A 14881-nucleotide genomic window follows, 5' to 3' on the forward strand; every position below is an offset into this window, starting at 1 on the left:
AGATTTCTTGTAATTATGACATGGCAATTCAAAATTATCAGATAAGGTAAAAAACAGAGCAAAGCATTAGTTCCAGCAGCCCACAAAGTCAAGCTCAGCTGCAATCATTGCAGATCATCTGATCTCAGTGTCAGCCCACATCAGCTGATACCCATCTACACAGCTAACTTGTTGTGTCATAGAGGGCATGCTATTTAAGCTTCTTGAATCTGCCCAGTTCCTTCCTTGACGCTGTATCTGAGTTGACTGCTTTGTTTAGTTCTGGAGGGTCTTGCTGCTGCTCTTCCCACCTCCAGCTTTTCATGTGCGCATACACGAGGGCGGGGAGGTCCCATCAGAGCCACGCTGCCAAGACGATAACATCACTGGTCTTCTGATTGTATGTATATATCATAAACATATCTACAAAGCTAATGCTGTAAACCCACGCTCAGTCGGACATGTAGTGTGACATTTAGCATTAAGCCAACACTGCAGCTGTAAAAAACTGTCGCTAAATTATTCACAAATGACTGAAGGTCTTAATCCAGCATCCTGTACCTTACAAAGTGAGTGAAGAGGAGAACAGCACTCCGTATTAGTCTGGCAGTATGAGATTCCTCCCTCTGAGAACGAGACAGTGTCAGCCCATCGTCCATATGCCCTTCACTGTGCAAAATTGCCTGAAAACACATCATTTGCAATTATATCCAACAGATTCTTTTGCCAGATTCGTTAGTCCAACACTGTTGGTTAACTGCCAGGGATTGTCTTATTATAGTAATACTGATTATACAAGTTCACCTTTCGCTGAGCTCCACCCATATGGGACTTGGCATCAGCAGCTTGGTATGTTAGCCAGAGCCCAGAGGCTACATGTTGAAGAAAACAAATGGAATCTCCATATTTGATCTCTGGGATTCCCATCCCATCAACGTCAGTCTTTGTGTTGGTGTCAAGCTTCTCCTAAACACAAAAAATGCATTAAATATTCTTATTTTTCTATCTTTTCTCTTTTAATAAACATAAAAAACTCAAACAAATGACATTACAGTCTATATCTCTAAAGACTCAGAACACCACTGAAATGTCCAGTGTATTTCTCATATCACCCCTCACCTTTGATGATCGAAAGCAGAAGGAGGTTGTATTGATGTCAGCTTTGTCCCGATCAACCAGCTGCAGACCTTTCTCCTCTGTGAGACCCAGGTATCTTCCAGTAGTAACGTGGCACAGTCTGAATGGCTGGCCCCAGCATGTATGCCTACCACTCCAACTGGAAAACATCAAGAGAGGAAACCAAGCACTCCACAACATTTAGTTATTCCTCATAACTGTCAAAATCCCTATTAGCATGCAGGGGACATAGGGAACTAAGTTCTGGGCCAATGACATCAACGACTCTAGCAATTGTGCACACTCTTTCAGGCAATTCTGTGCCTGGTGGTGACCTGGTGCAACACGTACAACATTACCTCTCTATATACTGGTATTTTCTAGTAACAACATTAGAACTATAGAGCTCGAATAGAATAGCGCTTAAAAGCATCATATTTATTGATACTCAAAGTGAGCGGACGCCACATTCCCTGTACACTTACACAACTCGCAGAATCTCCAGCCTCCAGAGAGACCGGGCATGACCAGAGACTGATCCAATCTCATAATGCATTATCCTAGATTAAGAAAACAGACATAGTCAGAGGAGTAAAGGACGTTTCCGTGAGCTGACTTGGGAGGAGACTGGTCTTTTCGACTAACCTTTGAAGCTCCTCTCCATGCTCTGTAGAGGGAACAGTCAGACATGCGTCACTATGGCTGTGGAGTAGCCGAAGTGTTTCACCCCCCTTCAGGTATCCTAGAGTCAGCAAGACAGAAAACATTTATTGCTTTGAAGTGGTTAGTAAAACATGCAACATTTCACAGAAGTAGCACAAAAGGTAATCGATATAACTGTAGTAAAAGCTCTAGCGACTGCTAACCTTAAGTTTGAATATTTGCAGCTTCTTTTTGACTGATCTTAAACAGAATTTTATAAAGAAACAGAGACATCACATGTTATTTAAACCCCTTCACATTAACATGTGGTCAAAGAGGTGAAGTGGTGAGTAAAACAGGCCTTGGGCTGCAAAACAATATATAACCATTAGGGAGACAGCAGGAACATTAGCACAGAGCAAAAACACACACACACAGATACACGCACACACCACATAAGTGACCCTACATCCAGGGAAGACATCAGTGGTGATAGAGTCATTTCCATGCTATAGATAAAACCCCCTCCAGACATGTGAAGAATTCTCTCCAGGAAAGAGGAATCTTATAATCCAAGACTTGCCACAAAAGAGAAGACTTCAAAAAGGGCAAAAACAGAGGGTTCACCACAAGGTGCAAAAAAAGTCTCGAGATCAGAAAAGGAAAAAAAGATTTGCCACAAACACCCAAAACATTTATAGCAATGCTTGACCACCATTATTTGGATAAGTGATCAACCTGAAGTATGACGAGGGGAAAAGGGAATGAAAAAGCTGGAGAAGCTCATGATTAGAAACATACAATATCCTCTTTAAAGTTCTGTGATGCCAGTGTGATGCATGGGCAAAAAAAGGCACCAAGACCAACTAACAAACAAAAATGTCTAAAATAGAGACTGTTTTTTTTTTTCTTTTTTTCTTAAATTAGCAAAAAACCTGAAAACAACAACAACACAGAAATCCAATTCTTCTGTTATCCCCATGGTTTCAGACTTGAGAAAGTATTAAAACTACACACTTGATTTATTATGGTTTTAATTTGTTGAATTACATCTGCTCTCTGAAATTCTGAGCCTGTGTATGAAAATGGTTAAAGCAATATTTTTGTTAAAATTAAAGCTGAAGGTCTGTACATATTCATTTTATGTTATTTCAGTGTAACTGCTTTAAATTGAATACTTGTGGAAAACCTCTGGAATCCATCGAAACTGCATCAGCATTGAGCTAACTTTATATTTTGCACGCAATTAATAATAGTTCAAAAGCCCATAGCATCTTTATGAACTAGCATTTGGTCCCCTCAATTTATTAAAACACAGCTTTGATGTATTATTTATTACCAACATATTAACATTATCTGCAGTGCAGAAACTGAAAGAGCTGTATTTCTTGGAGCAAAAGAATCAGGTGGATTATCTAAATTGAGAAAGGAGCTACTTTGCAACATGTTTAGAAAGCAAAAGGAAACAAAACTTGCCTTGAGCAACGGCGCGTCCAGAGCAGATGGGAGCAACACTCCAGAGGGTCTGCTGGAAGGCTGCATTAACAATCAGACTGTCACTCAAGCTTTTGTTGTCAGATGCAGTGCCAAAGGAAAGGTGCTGGGAAAAAACAAAATGGCATTAAATATATTCTCATCAACAATAAATACAACTTGTCTTTATTTTATATCTGAAGCCATTAAGCTACACAACATATTAGAGACAGGAGAAAATGCAACTTTTGCCAGGTACTGTGTGAAATAACTCTGAGGTTCACATGCTAACCAGCCTAACCTTCTGATTATGATTCCAACTTCTTGTCAGTCTTGTTGAGGGGCAGGTAGTTAACAAACACTAAATGCAGTCATGGCTGGAGCTCTTGGCAAGCGACCAATGGAGACTAGCCGGCCAACTAGGATTGTTTTTAGCATTAGTAATGGATCGCTGCTCCCTTGCCACCGCTCTTGTCACAATTATGCTTTCCCATACACTACTTACAATGTCCCCTGGCCCACCACCGATAGACCAAACCTGATCCCAGCGGATGAGACCACAGCATGGTGTCATTCCAAAAATATCTGTGCATAGCCATAAAATGGCTGTTAAACATAAAACATAAAAAAGTGCAACCCTTTTCTGCTACCTCACTGTCTACAAAATGAACTTTTAACCAGGTTAGTGTGCTTGATATTTAACGTAGTGGAGGCTCACTCAGAGTATATTTTTGCCATTAAGGAAAACTTCAGTTTTGTTCTGACTCACCAAGTATCTCTCTGAAGACACATTCACAAGTATGAGGTCATCACCTACGCGCACCTTCTCACCCTCTGACCTCTGTCTGGATGCTGGGTGGACAGTCCACCAACACGCCTCCCCTGAACCACACACAGAATATAAACACAAAGGGAAACAAGCAGTTCACAGACAGCTGATTTAAAAAAAATATTATAATTGTAAAACACAATATAGGGTGGGAGCATCGCAAATACCTTAACAAAGAAACTATTTTAACTGATCGTTCAAATAAATACCTGCTTTGTCCTCTTGTAGGCCAACATCAAAAGCCAGCTTGTCAGTTGAAGACTGAGAAGAAGACAAGCAGCTGAGGTACTGGATGTGAAATAAAAAAACAGGTAAATAATTCAGTGAACATACCAAAATATTCTTCACAAAAATAACACCAGTGTGGGAACATGAAGACTTTATTTTCTTTTTATTAAAAGTAAAACAAAAACAAAAAACATACCATTTATATACACAAATTATATTTAACCATCCAGATCCACAAATATGCTTCACTAAGTACCCCTATTCAACTGCTTACAAATAAAAAGATTTAATTAATCAATCACAACTTATCAACTCAAAGCATTTAGGAATGGAGACATGGTCAGGATGACCTGCTGAAGTTCAAACTGAGCATCAGAATGGGGAGAAAAGCTGATTCAAGCGACTTTAAAAGTGACATGGCTCATGATGCCATACAGAAATCTCAGTATTTTAGAAATTGTTAATATTCTGAGATTTTCCTGAACAGCTATCTTTAGGGTTTATGGAGAATGGTCTGAAAACGAGTGAGCAGCATTTCTCTGGACAAAAATGCCAAAGATCAGAGGAGATCAGAAGCCAGACTGCTTCGAGCTGACAGGAAGGCAACAGCGCCTCAAATAACCACTCCTTACGACCAATGAATGCAGAAGAGCATCTCAGAACACACAATATTTTTCACCTTGAAGCAGATGAACAGCAGCAGAAGAACAAATCCAAGTGCTACTTCTGTCAGCTTAAAACAGGAAACTGAAGACAGTTTGCACAGGCTCACCAAAGTCAGACAACAGAAGACTGGAAATTGGAGATTTCTGCCTGGTCTCATAAGTGCAACATTCAAATAGTAGCACAAGAATTTGGCATAAAAAACATGAAAGCATGAATCAGTCCCGCCTGTATCAATAGTTGAGGCTGCTGTGGGGGTGTAATGGTGTGACATGTACTTTCTTGGAACATTTTGGGCCCCTTAGTGACATCTGAGCATCATTTACAAACCACAGCCTGCATGACTGTTCTTACTGACCATGTCCATCCCATTAGGACGACAGTGTACCCATCTTCTGACGGCTGCTTCCAGCAGGATAATGCTCCATATCACAAAGCTCAGATCATCTCAAACTGCTTTCTTGAACATGAGAATGAGTCCAGTGTACTCAAAAGGCCTCCAACGCCACAAGAACGCAATCCAAAAGAACACCTTAGGATGTGGTGGAACAGGAAATTCCCATTTTGGCTGTGCAGCAGCGGTGTGATGCTATCATGTAAACATGCCATCTATCCATGCCATGAAGAATTAACCCTGTAAAGCTTGAACCGTGAAATAATTGTCAGAAGATGATATTTTTTTTAAACTACAGGGTTTAATGAACATTGAAATTAAAACAAAAAAATAAGTTTTATAATTTTTGCTATATATAGGATTTTGTGTCGGATGTGTTATTGTGTAATTTATTCAGTTTTTTGAAAGAAAAAAAAAATTATACATATATACATATATATATATATATATGCTGACTCACCATGCCACTGTATGAGTGTAGAAACAATACCGCCTGCCCATATAGAAGGGTGCGATGGCTACCTCCAGCTCCCACCTGTATGTGATTAAAATACACAAACATCAATTTAAACTGCAGAAAACAGTTAAACAGGAAAAGAGATAAACAAAGCATCCTTCCGATGTGTAGACAGTTTGTTTACAAGTTATTTAATTTACGATAACTCTAATGTAAACACCAGCTGTTCTAGCTTAACCGTGTTTCTTAGATCAGTGTTTCAAGACTGTGCTATCCATATAAATACAAAACAAATCTCCCTGAAATAATGTCACAGACAAAATCCTTACGCACCCACACTGTGGTTAATAATATCACAATAATATAAAAAAATATACTGACTTTATCATAATATTTCCATTTATACCTCAAAAATAGACATATGTATTGCAAAATGACAATGACAGAAAATCATATGTTTACGGAACAATAAGGAGCGCTGAGTGAGAACATTGACTTTATATAAAGGTTATGGGAGAAATAATAGAGAAGACCTCTGCAGCCAGGTGTTCACTGTGGGCCAACATCTCCTGCAGGGCTCGCACAGAAAGACACTGGGCCAGGACAAAGCCACACACAGACAAGTCTGGTGGAACATTCTGGTAAAGAAAGAAAAGACATTGGAGTTTTTGAGGTAATTTCATGCCTGGCTGTTCCCTTCACAGGCCAACAGTGCAATTAGTGCCAAAGACCATGGCAAATTGGCAATGGGCAGTCCAAACTGGGAAGGAAGGTATGTAAAAATGCTCGAGTTACAAAAACCAATAAGGAACTAAAATTTTAGATACTTAAAAATAAACACAATGTACTGTCCATGTGCAGTGAAATATTTGGAAAATTCAGTCATCTCTCTCTTTGTATGACTGGCAAACTGAGTTGTCTGACAGTAAGGGAGGACTGTGCAGTCACACAGGCAGAGCTCCTTACCTTACAGTTAGAGGTGGGCTCAAGCAGGCAAAGTCTGCTGCCAAATCCTTCAGCAGCAAGACATAGCTTCACATGTTCCTCCTGGGAGGTGAAGGTACTCTGCAAAACCACCTCATCTCCCTGTGCAGAACACACACACACAGATGACAGGTTTCAAATTAGAGAAGCCCACAGAGCGCATTCACATATTGAGATACACCGGATTTCACCATGAAAGCTTCTGTTGGATAGGATCAGCTAAAGACCTCCATCACACCAAAACGCCTCTGAAATTTTATCTTGTGGATTAATTAAAAAGAAAGTCAGTGAAGCAGTTTTGGCTTCAAAGAAAAAAAATCTTCATCCTCTCATATCATGTAATTCAATTCTCTCAGAGGAGGAAACGTGTTTGGCCACAATGACCAAACATAGAAATTCAGTCCTATTTTGCTTTTTAAATGTTAAAACAACTTTAAACTATGAAATGTGCGAATTTTTAGGTATATCATCCAAACTGCCCCATTGTGCAGTCCCATTGTAAACACATAAGGATATCTCAGTCGCTGTCAACATTACCTTATCTGCATTTAAATACCACGTCGGCCAAATTAGGTTTCTCTGTTTATTTGAGGAACTGTAAGGAACGACAGCAGGCGACAGGCCAGTCGCCAATAAAACCAACACCTCTCTGTACCCAGGCTGCAAACATCCATATTGGGAAGATACTGCACAGTCTGACCCCTGATTTACCCTTCTTTCCACTCTTCATATCTGCAGTACTCTGCAATCAGTCAAACACACTGTCCAATGCTGAGGTACATTAGAGCATTAGAGCAGGACTTGGAGTCTTTTTTAAGGGACACTTAAATTTCAGATCTAACAGGCTTTCACTGCGAGTGTTTTCGAATTGAAAATGCTACAGTTTTGTTTGTCTTCTTAAGGTTTCTTGTATTTTTTTTTAATAGTGGAATTGGGACCTCTTTGCATATAAAAAATGACTACACTTTTATAACAAATATAACATTGTTGCCATTTCACAAATGTCATATATTTAATCACTGGGTCTATTACGGTATGTTTTCCCTGTCATCTACTAACTAAATGATAACGAGGAAAGCTCCATCAGGATCCGGGTAGCTTAATACCACGGCTGAACGACTTTGCGGGGGGGAAATCCTGCATTTAATATAATAAAGTATGATATCGTAGATGGATCTCGCAAAATGACTTCTCTCCAGTCTATGTGTTGGGCTCAGGATGATGAACATCGCTGGCTTTGTGTGAATGTGTATGTGTCTCAGCCACTCCAGACGCCCTCCATGTGACATGCCCTTATCAGAGGGCAAAGATTACAAGCTGTGAGAGGACAACTTACAGCTGCAGAGCAATAATAGCATCTTGCAGTGAAGATGAGAGAAGCCATTTTTGGCCTCCCTTTGCTGTCACTGTTGTTGCTAAACTATTATTACATTAACATTTTATTATTTATATTTTTTCTTGAATAAAATGTAGCGATTTTAATTAAAATGGGATATGATAATCTTTTAACTGATTGGGATATGCATCACTGTTGACACCTGACCTTAAATAAACTATATCAGCTAATCAGTTACTACAGCAATAGACTAAAATCATAACATGTGGGTTGGTTTCTGGTTTTTAATAAGGCTATTAGTCAGCTAGCCCAAAACAGGTGAAATGCTGTTACTATGACGTGCGTATGGAGGCATCTGCGCACAAAACAGTGTCATGGTTACATGATTGCATAATTGCTGCTGACAGAAATCTACATATAACTTTAATTAAACAAATAAATTAATTAAAAAAAAACACTAATAATGTTTCAAACAAAGCTAAATAGGCTACCCTAAGTACTACCTTTAGTACAGCTACTTACTAATTATTAAACCTCCGGTGATGGTTGGCTGTTTTGCTAGCCAATGAAAACCTCTGTTTGACTAAATATTGGCCTGTATGTTTAATTTGTAAGCTGTCTGACTCACCGTCCGTAGAAACTGGAATTCATCGTCGCCTTCTCCACTGTCAGTCATTATTTAAACCTTTATGGCCACATTAAACAGTGAATGAGCCAGAAGAGGACAGGGACTGGAGAAGCTGGAACATGAAGGTACACGGCCCTGAGTGTGTGGGCGGAGTCTGCAGTTCAACTCCGGCCATCACGATGCCATTTTAGGAAGGAAAAGTTGAAGCTGTTAACATCTGCTTGAACCTACAAGAGCTCGAAGTTTACTTTAGGGTACAGGATGTGCATTATAACTGCCACTGACTATTGCTTCGAGTGTTTTTTTTCCTTTAAATGAAATGGATAAAGGTTTAAATATCTAATCAAAACAAATTTGATAGTCTAAATCAGGGGTGTTAAACATAAGGCCCAGGGGGGGCAAAGAGTCCAATCCGTCCCACTGGAGAGTAAGAAGTCCTAAATCTGTGCTCTCCATCACATTTTCTAAAACTTTATTTACAGAGCCCCTCCATGGCCAGACATATATTATTAATATTTTTTGTTAACAAAATTATTAATTATGAATTTCTTTTGTGTAATTGTAATTGCAGGAGAGTTCAGGCAATGAGCTTCCAGAACTTTTCTATAATTTTACATATTTATCTATTTGTGCTGACAGGTTTCTTTCACTTGCAAGAGCAGCCTTTTTTATCACATAGAAAAACTGATACGTACTATCAAAATTACACTTTTTTTTCTGATATTAAATGGGCTTAAGTGTGTAGTTAAATATCTTTTCACAGACAGAAAAAGGAATTTCACTGATCCGGCTCACTTAAGATGAAAGTGGACTGTGTGTGGTCCACAATGTAAAATGAGTTTGACATCCCTGATCTACAGTCATTAAAGGCTACCCAGGCACAGCGGGCTAAAGAGAAACAAACGCGGATTAACGCTATTAAAAATTTGAGCCTGAAAAGTTTTTTCCTTGTAAATACATCAGAGTGACTATCAGCCCTCACACAGTAAGTTGGTACAGGGGTGTAGAATATTTGACCAGAAATAAACACAGAACAGAAAACACTGTCAGCTATGATTTTCAGGTTCATGTGTAACAGATTACATAAAAGGTAGCACTCCACTCCACGAGAGCCTGAAAACTGTTTTTATGGGACTGTTTTGCAAAGACTCTTTAGTAAAATTCATAATCCTATTTACAAAGTGCAAGGGTTTTAGCAACAAAAGAGAGCATTTAGAGTAAGAGTACTCATTATGGAGAATGGCCCTTTTCAGAATCATATCCATTTTATTATTGGGCCATAATTGCTAAGTCATTACTGTGTATATCACTTCAGTGTTGTTCAGCTGGAGCTTAATTATATACTTCTGAGTCGCTTTATTCTTTTAATACATAATACATAATAGTAGATCTGCATTTCAAAATAGTTAAAGCTTTTTGAATAAAAGCTACAGCAAAGTACAAAGTGTTTGGATGCTTTTATGACCTTCGAAAGTTTAAGGTGGCAGAAGGTGTAAGACAAACCACAAACCTCAAACTGAACCTACTGAACAAGCTGCGCCTCAGCCATAACTAATTTGTTCACGATCAGCAAGTTTACAAAATTTAAGCAAAAACAAAACGAACAGAAGGAAGCACAGATACATCTGACTTTCCAAAGGCAAAATATAACACGCACAAAAAGTCTGCTAGCTACAACTTTAAAAATACAATACTTAGACTCCCTAGCTGGCAGCAAAACAGGAGAAATAAACTTGAAAAAAAAAAAACATTCAGAGAATGCCTGCCAAGCTTCCACTATCTTACATGCAGGTTGGCTCAAAAACAGCAGAACAGGACAGGTCCCACAGGTTTGCCACATTTCAGGTTGTGCTGAACAACACTAACCCCTGTAACCACCATCACAAAGCCTAGAGGCCAGACAGCAAGGAGCATTTGGTGCTGGGGCTATACACTTTCACTAATGAGCAGAATGTTGGTCATCTGAACCACTCAGGTGTGGCAGACCTGGAACACAAGGAGAGAGAGAAAGACAGGACTCTTGCACCACAAGGCCAAAGAGTCAGTGGAAGTAGAAAGTAGCACAGCATAGAAACACCTAAATAAAGCACCAGCATGTATACATGTTTGCCATCATATTCCATCACAGGTGACACTCACACTTTCATCTAATGGCAATAAACATTGCGGTATTAGCAGTACTCCAGTCCAGTGGTATTGGAGAAGAATATTGGAGTCGTACTCTTCTACTTATGCAATTCAGGATCGTGAGTGGGCGGCTGGAGGCTAGTCCAGCTGCCATAGGGCAAGAGGCAGGGTACACCCTGGACAGGCTGCCTGCCTGTTGCAGGGCTAACATAGAGAAACAGACAACCATTCACAGGTACATTTACTCCTATGGGCAATTTAGAATCACAAGTTAACCTAACCCAAATAACTGCATGTCTTTGGACTGTTGGAGGCCAAATACCTGGAAGGAACCCACTCAGACACGGACAGGAACACATGCAGATCCTGTGATGCAGCAGTGCTAACTACCCACCACAGTGCTGCCCTATTAATATTACTATTATTATTATATCTTTGGTGGAAACTTTACTGTAAGTATAGTATTGTACAGTTCAAAAGTCTTGATCTCTTCTTATTTTACTACTACTCTGGTCTTGTGTGGTTTTGCTAATAGTCTTCCATGTTTTCTGGAGGGTTTTTTTTGGAAATTGGGTGCTTTGTCAACACATAATCTATTCTGATTTCTTTCATTGATAAATGCTAAAAAGTAAACACAGTGTATATGGACATAAAATTGTATTTGTGCCCCAATAAGTTGATTGCCAATGACCAGTTTAGGTTTTAAGAATTGTACTAAGGCTTTTTCCTTCTTTCTTTTGATTTTTTGCCTGATGCACAGTATTTTTGGGCATGTCCTAACTAATATATTATTGCATGTATTTCCCGTTTTCCTATCAAAATATCAATAAATGATGGGTGGCTCTAGACCTGTCCACGGTACTGTATGCAAGTATAAATATTTCTGGATATTTTCAGTAGGGGCACATTTCCTGAGAGGACGCACTAGGTTACATTAAAAAGTCAACAGTTTTTGTTAAGACTATCATGCACAAACACATTAATTCTTCCCAGCTGACCTTTCTTCTATAGCACTTTTGCACCAAAATTCAACTTGCACAGAAGACACTGAATAAAGAACGTAACAGGTTGGTCACCCTGACATTTGCTGACTATATTCATGCTTGTCAAAGAGAGAAACCTTTTGAATTTTCACATTCACTGCCTAGCTCTGTACTGATATCATGAAATAAAGTCTATATTTTTAGCACTGTGAGGAGGAAGTGCTAAAAAGAATAAGATAAAAACAACAACAACACAAAAACAAAAGACGAGTAACTAATATATTTCTTTCCGGTCAGCAATTTCATTTTACACTTTTGAAGTGATGACATTGCCGAATCACTTTTCTAAAACAATTTTGCTATTATATTTGTTTTGTTATTACTCTCCGGTCTTGCTGAAGTACTTCTCAGCTTGCAAGGCTGTATTTGAAATATCTGCACAGCTAAAACAACCCATTCAACTAAACTCACCAGTATCAATCTCTGTGTTTGCATATAATCAAGCACCATTCTGTAAATATGAACCACTAATATTAGTTGTAATCTCATACAGATATTTACTTTTGGACCTTGCATTAAAAATAACCTTAATCAGTACAGTCTTAACGGTGCAGTGTCAGGGAGTCCTGTGTAAGCTTTCATATATATGTGGATTATGGAATCATGGATCATGAAAGACATTGTTTAAATAACAATTTCTCCACTGGATAATAAATGCTTGACTTAGCCATAAATTGTTTAATGAATCCACCAACTCAAAGAACAAACCGCACCTATTGAATTAATCAACAACAAAGACTGCAAATTTCTTCTGTTTATACTGCCTGAAAATTTGTATTTTATCATTTATGTTTTTTAATTGTTTTCCAAGTACGAAATGTTAGTATTATTGCTAATACTGTATTTTTGAACACAAGTAGTTATCAATTAACTCGTTTACCAAAAGTAAACACATGTAGTAAACAAACAATAGATATGATGTTGATATTTCAAAAGTTTATGTGATATTGTGTAACTGTTGTTTTCAGGAAAAGTCAACATCATTGTCTCTCTATGTGAATTGCATTTGAAAATCATTATCTTCCATTTTAGTCTTGATTTGATTAGATATCAAATTGGTTTTGAAGTCTGTACACCATATGGAACCACCATATTGGCCTGTATCCAGGGCCCAATCAAATTAACCAGAGCAACATGCTGCCACTCAGTTTTTCATTGACATGCTGCCGTGTCATCGCCTCCTGGAGGGCACCATCTCTAAGGAAACAGCTTTTTCATCTAGAAAACACACACACACACACACACACACACACACACACACACACACTTAGTCATTATTTCTAATGAGATTGTAAAAGTTGAAGGAGAGAAGTTATATTAACTGTTCTGGTAGACAAAGACCTCTGTAGCTCACGTCATCTCCAGCTAGAAGCCAAGTCATTACCTTCTTCAAATAGAAGCTTCTCTATTAAATTTACTCTGTTGTGCATGCCCTCTGTAAACACATCTGTGGAATAATATTTCACATTTGTCCCCTTTAATGTGGAAGTCTAAATGGACTGACGTAGCTCTAGAGTAGGTTTCAAGTGGCCCTTAGAGGTACTGCAGGTTTTGATCTTTCTGCTTTGGATTCATATTGAGCCCCAAAGGTTGCCCCTTGGGACACAACTGTAAAATATATGATGGGGTACCACCTATATGCTTTATAATTAATTATGTAAACTAGCACTTTTATCACCCAGAACATCATCCTTTGGTTCAGAACTGCAGGCCTTAGTTTCACTTAAGGTCAGTGTTCATGATTCGAAAAAAAGAAAGACACTGGGGAGAAATGACATGCATGGGAGAATTACAAGGAGAAAACCACTGCTGACCAATCTGAACACAAAGACATTACTGAAATTTCAACAAACAAACAAAAAAACATGATCCCCCAGACTTGGGAAAAAATTCTGTGGACTGACGAGGCAAAAGTTTAATTTTTTGGAAGGTTTGAATCCTGCTACATCTGGCATAAAACCGACAACATTTTATTAAAAAAAAAGAATTATAGTTCATGTCCTGAAGGTCAAGCTCACTTTGGTTATTCAGCAGGAAAATGGTATGAAAGACCTCTGAATGAAAAAAAAATCAATAAAAAGATTAAAGTTTTGGAGTGACCTCATCAGAGTTCAGACTTAAATCAGATTGAGATACTTGGCATAACCTTGAAAAAGGCCATTCATGTTCACAAACCTATAATGTGGCTGTCCATCCATTCCATTCTCATCCACTTATCCTTGTTAGGTTCACGGGAGGGTTGGAGCCTATCCCAGCTGTCTTAGGGCAAGAGGCAGCGTACACCCTGGACAGGGCACCGACAACCATTCACACTCACATTTACGGGCAATTTAGAGTTATCAATTAACCTATCCCCATTTACTGAATTTCTTTGGAATGTGGAAGGAAACCAGAATACCCGCAGAGAACCCACACAGAACACCAGGAACACTGTACTACACACCAGGCCTGGTAGTGGAACTGAACTCAGGACCTTCTTGCTTCATTGACCAAAGAAGGTCAATGGCCAGGTAGGTTTAAATAGCTTTCTTTCCACCCATAATAAATGCCTTAGGGTTTAGGAGGAGGTCCATACACAAGTAAAATTGAATTTTCTCCCTAACTCCAAGTTTGAGTGGGATGTGGTCAGAGGCAGCCTCCTGTCCCTGTCCTTTGGACTTAATCCTTGGCCCTTTTCCCAGGTCCTCTCACATTTGCAGGTCTATAATGGCTAGCTTGGATCAAAGGAACAGACTTTTGGGCTTTGAGCCAGTCCCTTCATGGACAGGACACCTACATTTCTCATTTATCTTGTCCACCCTTCTAGGTGGGGCATGGATCCAGTTTTTTCTTCTCCTCAGTGAGCTGTCTCACTGATAGATGTTTAATATCACCACACAAACATTTCTTTTTTTCTTTTAAATTGCTTTTGGATGCAATTATAATTCTGCAAGGAGCATTATCACCCTCTTGTGGGGATTTAACTTAACCCAGCATAGTCAC

At 38.9% G+C, this 14881-nt stretch overlaps 1 protein-coding gene across 1 annotated transcript in view; it reads right to left on the reverse strand.

Moving 5' to 3' along the window:
* ryr2b (ryanodine receptor 2b (cardiac)) overlaps positions 1-8777 on the reverse strand; it is a 73496-nt gene extending 64719 nt beyond the window's left edge. Inside the window, exons 1-12 of the mRNA XM_084949253.1 lie at positions 8730-8777; positions 6748-6867; positions 6315-6419; positions 5785-5859; positions 4249-4327; positions 3980-4092; positions 3214-3337; positions 1741-1837; positions 1581-1655; positions 1099-1255; positions 784-945; positions 541-662 (exon numbers count right to left, since the gene is read on the reverse strand). Of these exons, the coding sequence (XP_084805379.1) occupies positions 541-662; positions 784-945; positions 1099-1255; positions 1581-1655; positions 1741-1837; positions 3214-3337; positions 3980-4092; positions 4249-4327; positions 5785-5859; positions 6315-6419; positions 6748-6867; positions 8730-8777 (1277 nt within the window). The remainder of the gene's footprint in view (positions 1-540; positions 663-783; positions 946-1098; positions 1256-1580; positions 1656-1740; positions 1838-3213; positions 3338-3979; positions 4093-4248; positions 4328-5784; positions 5860-6314; positions 6420-6747; positions 6868-8729) is intronic.
* Positions 8778-14881: the final 6104 nt, after the last annotated feature.

This window comes from Perissodus microlepis, chromosome 13, assembly GCF_051167445.1.
Source record: "Perissodus microlepis isolate ML-2025 ecotype Zambia chromosome 13, ASM5116744v1, whole genome shotgun sequence".
Lineage (NCBI taxonomy): Eukaryota > Metazoa > Chordata > Actinopteri > Cichliformes > Cichlidae > Perissodus > Perissodus microlepis.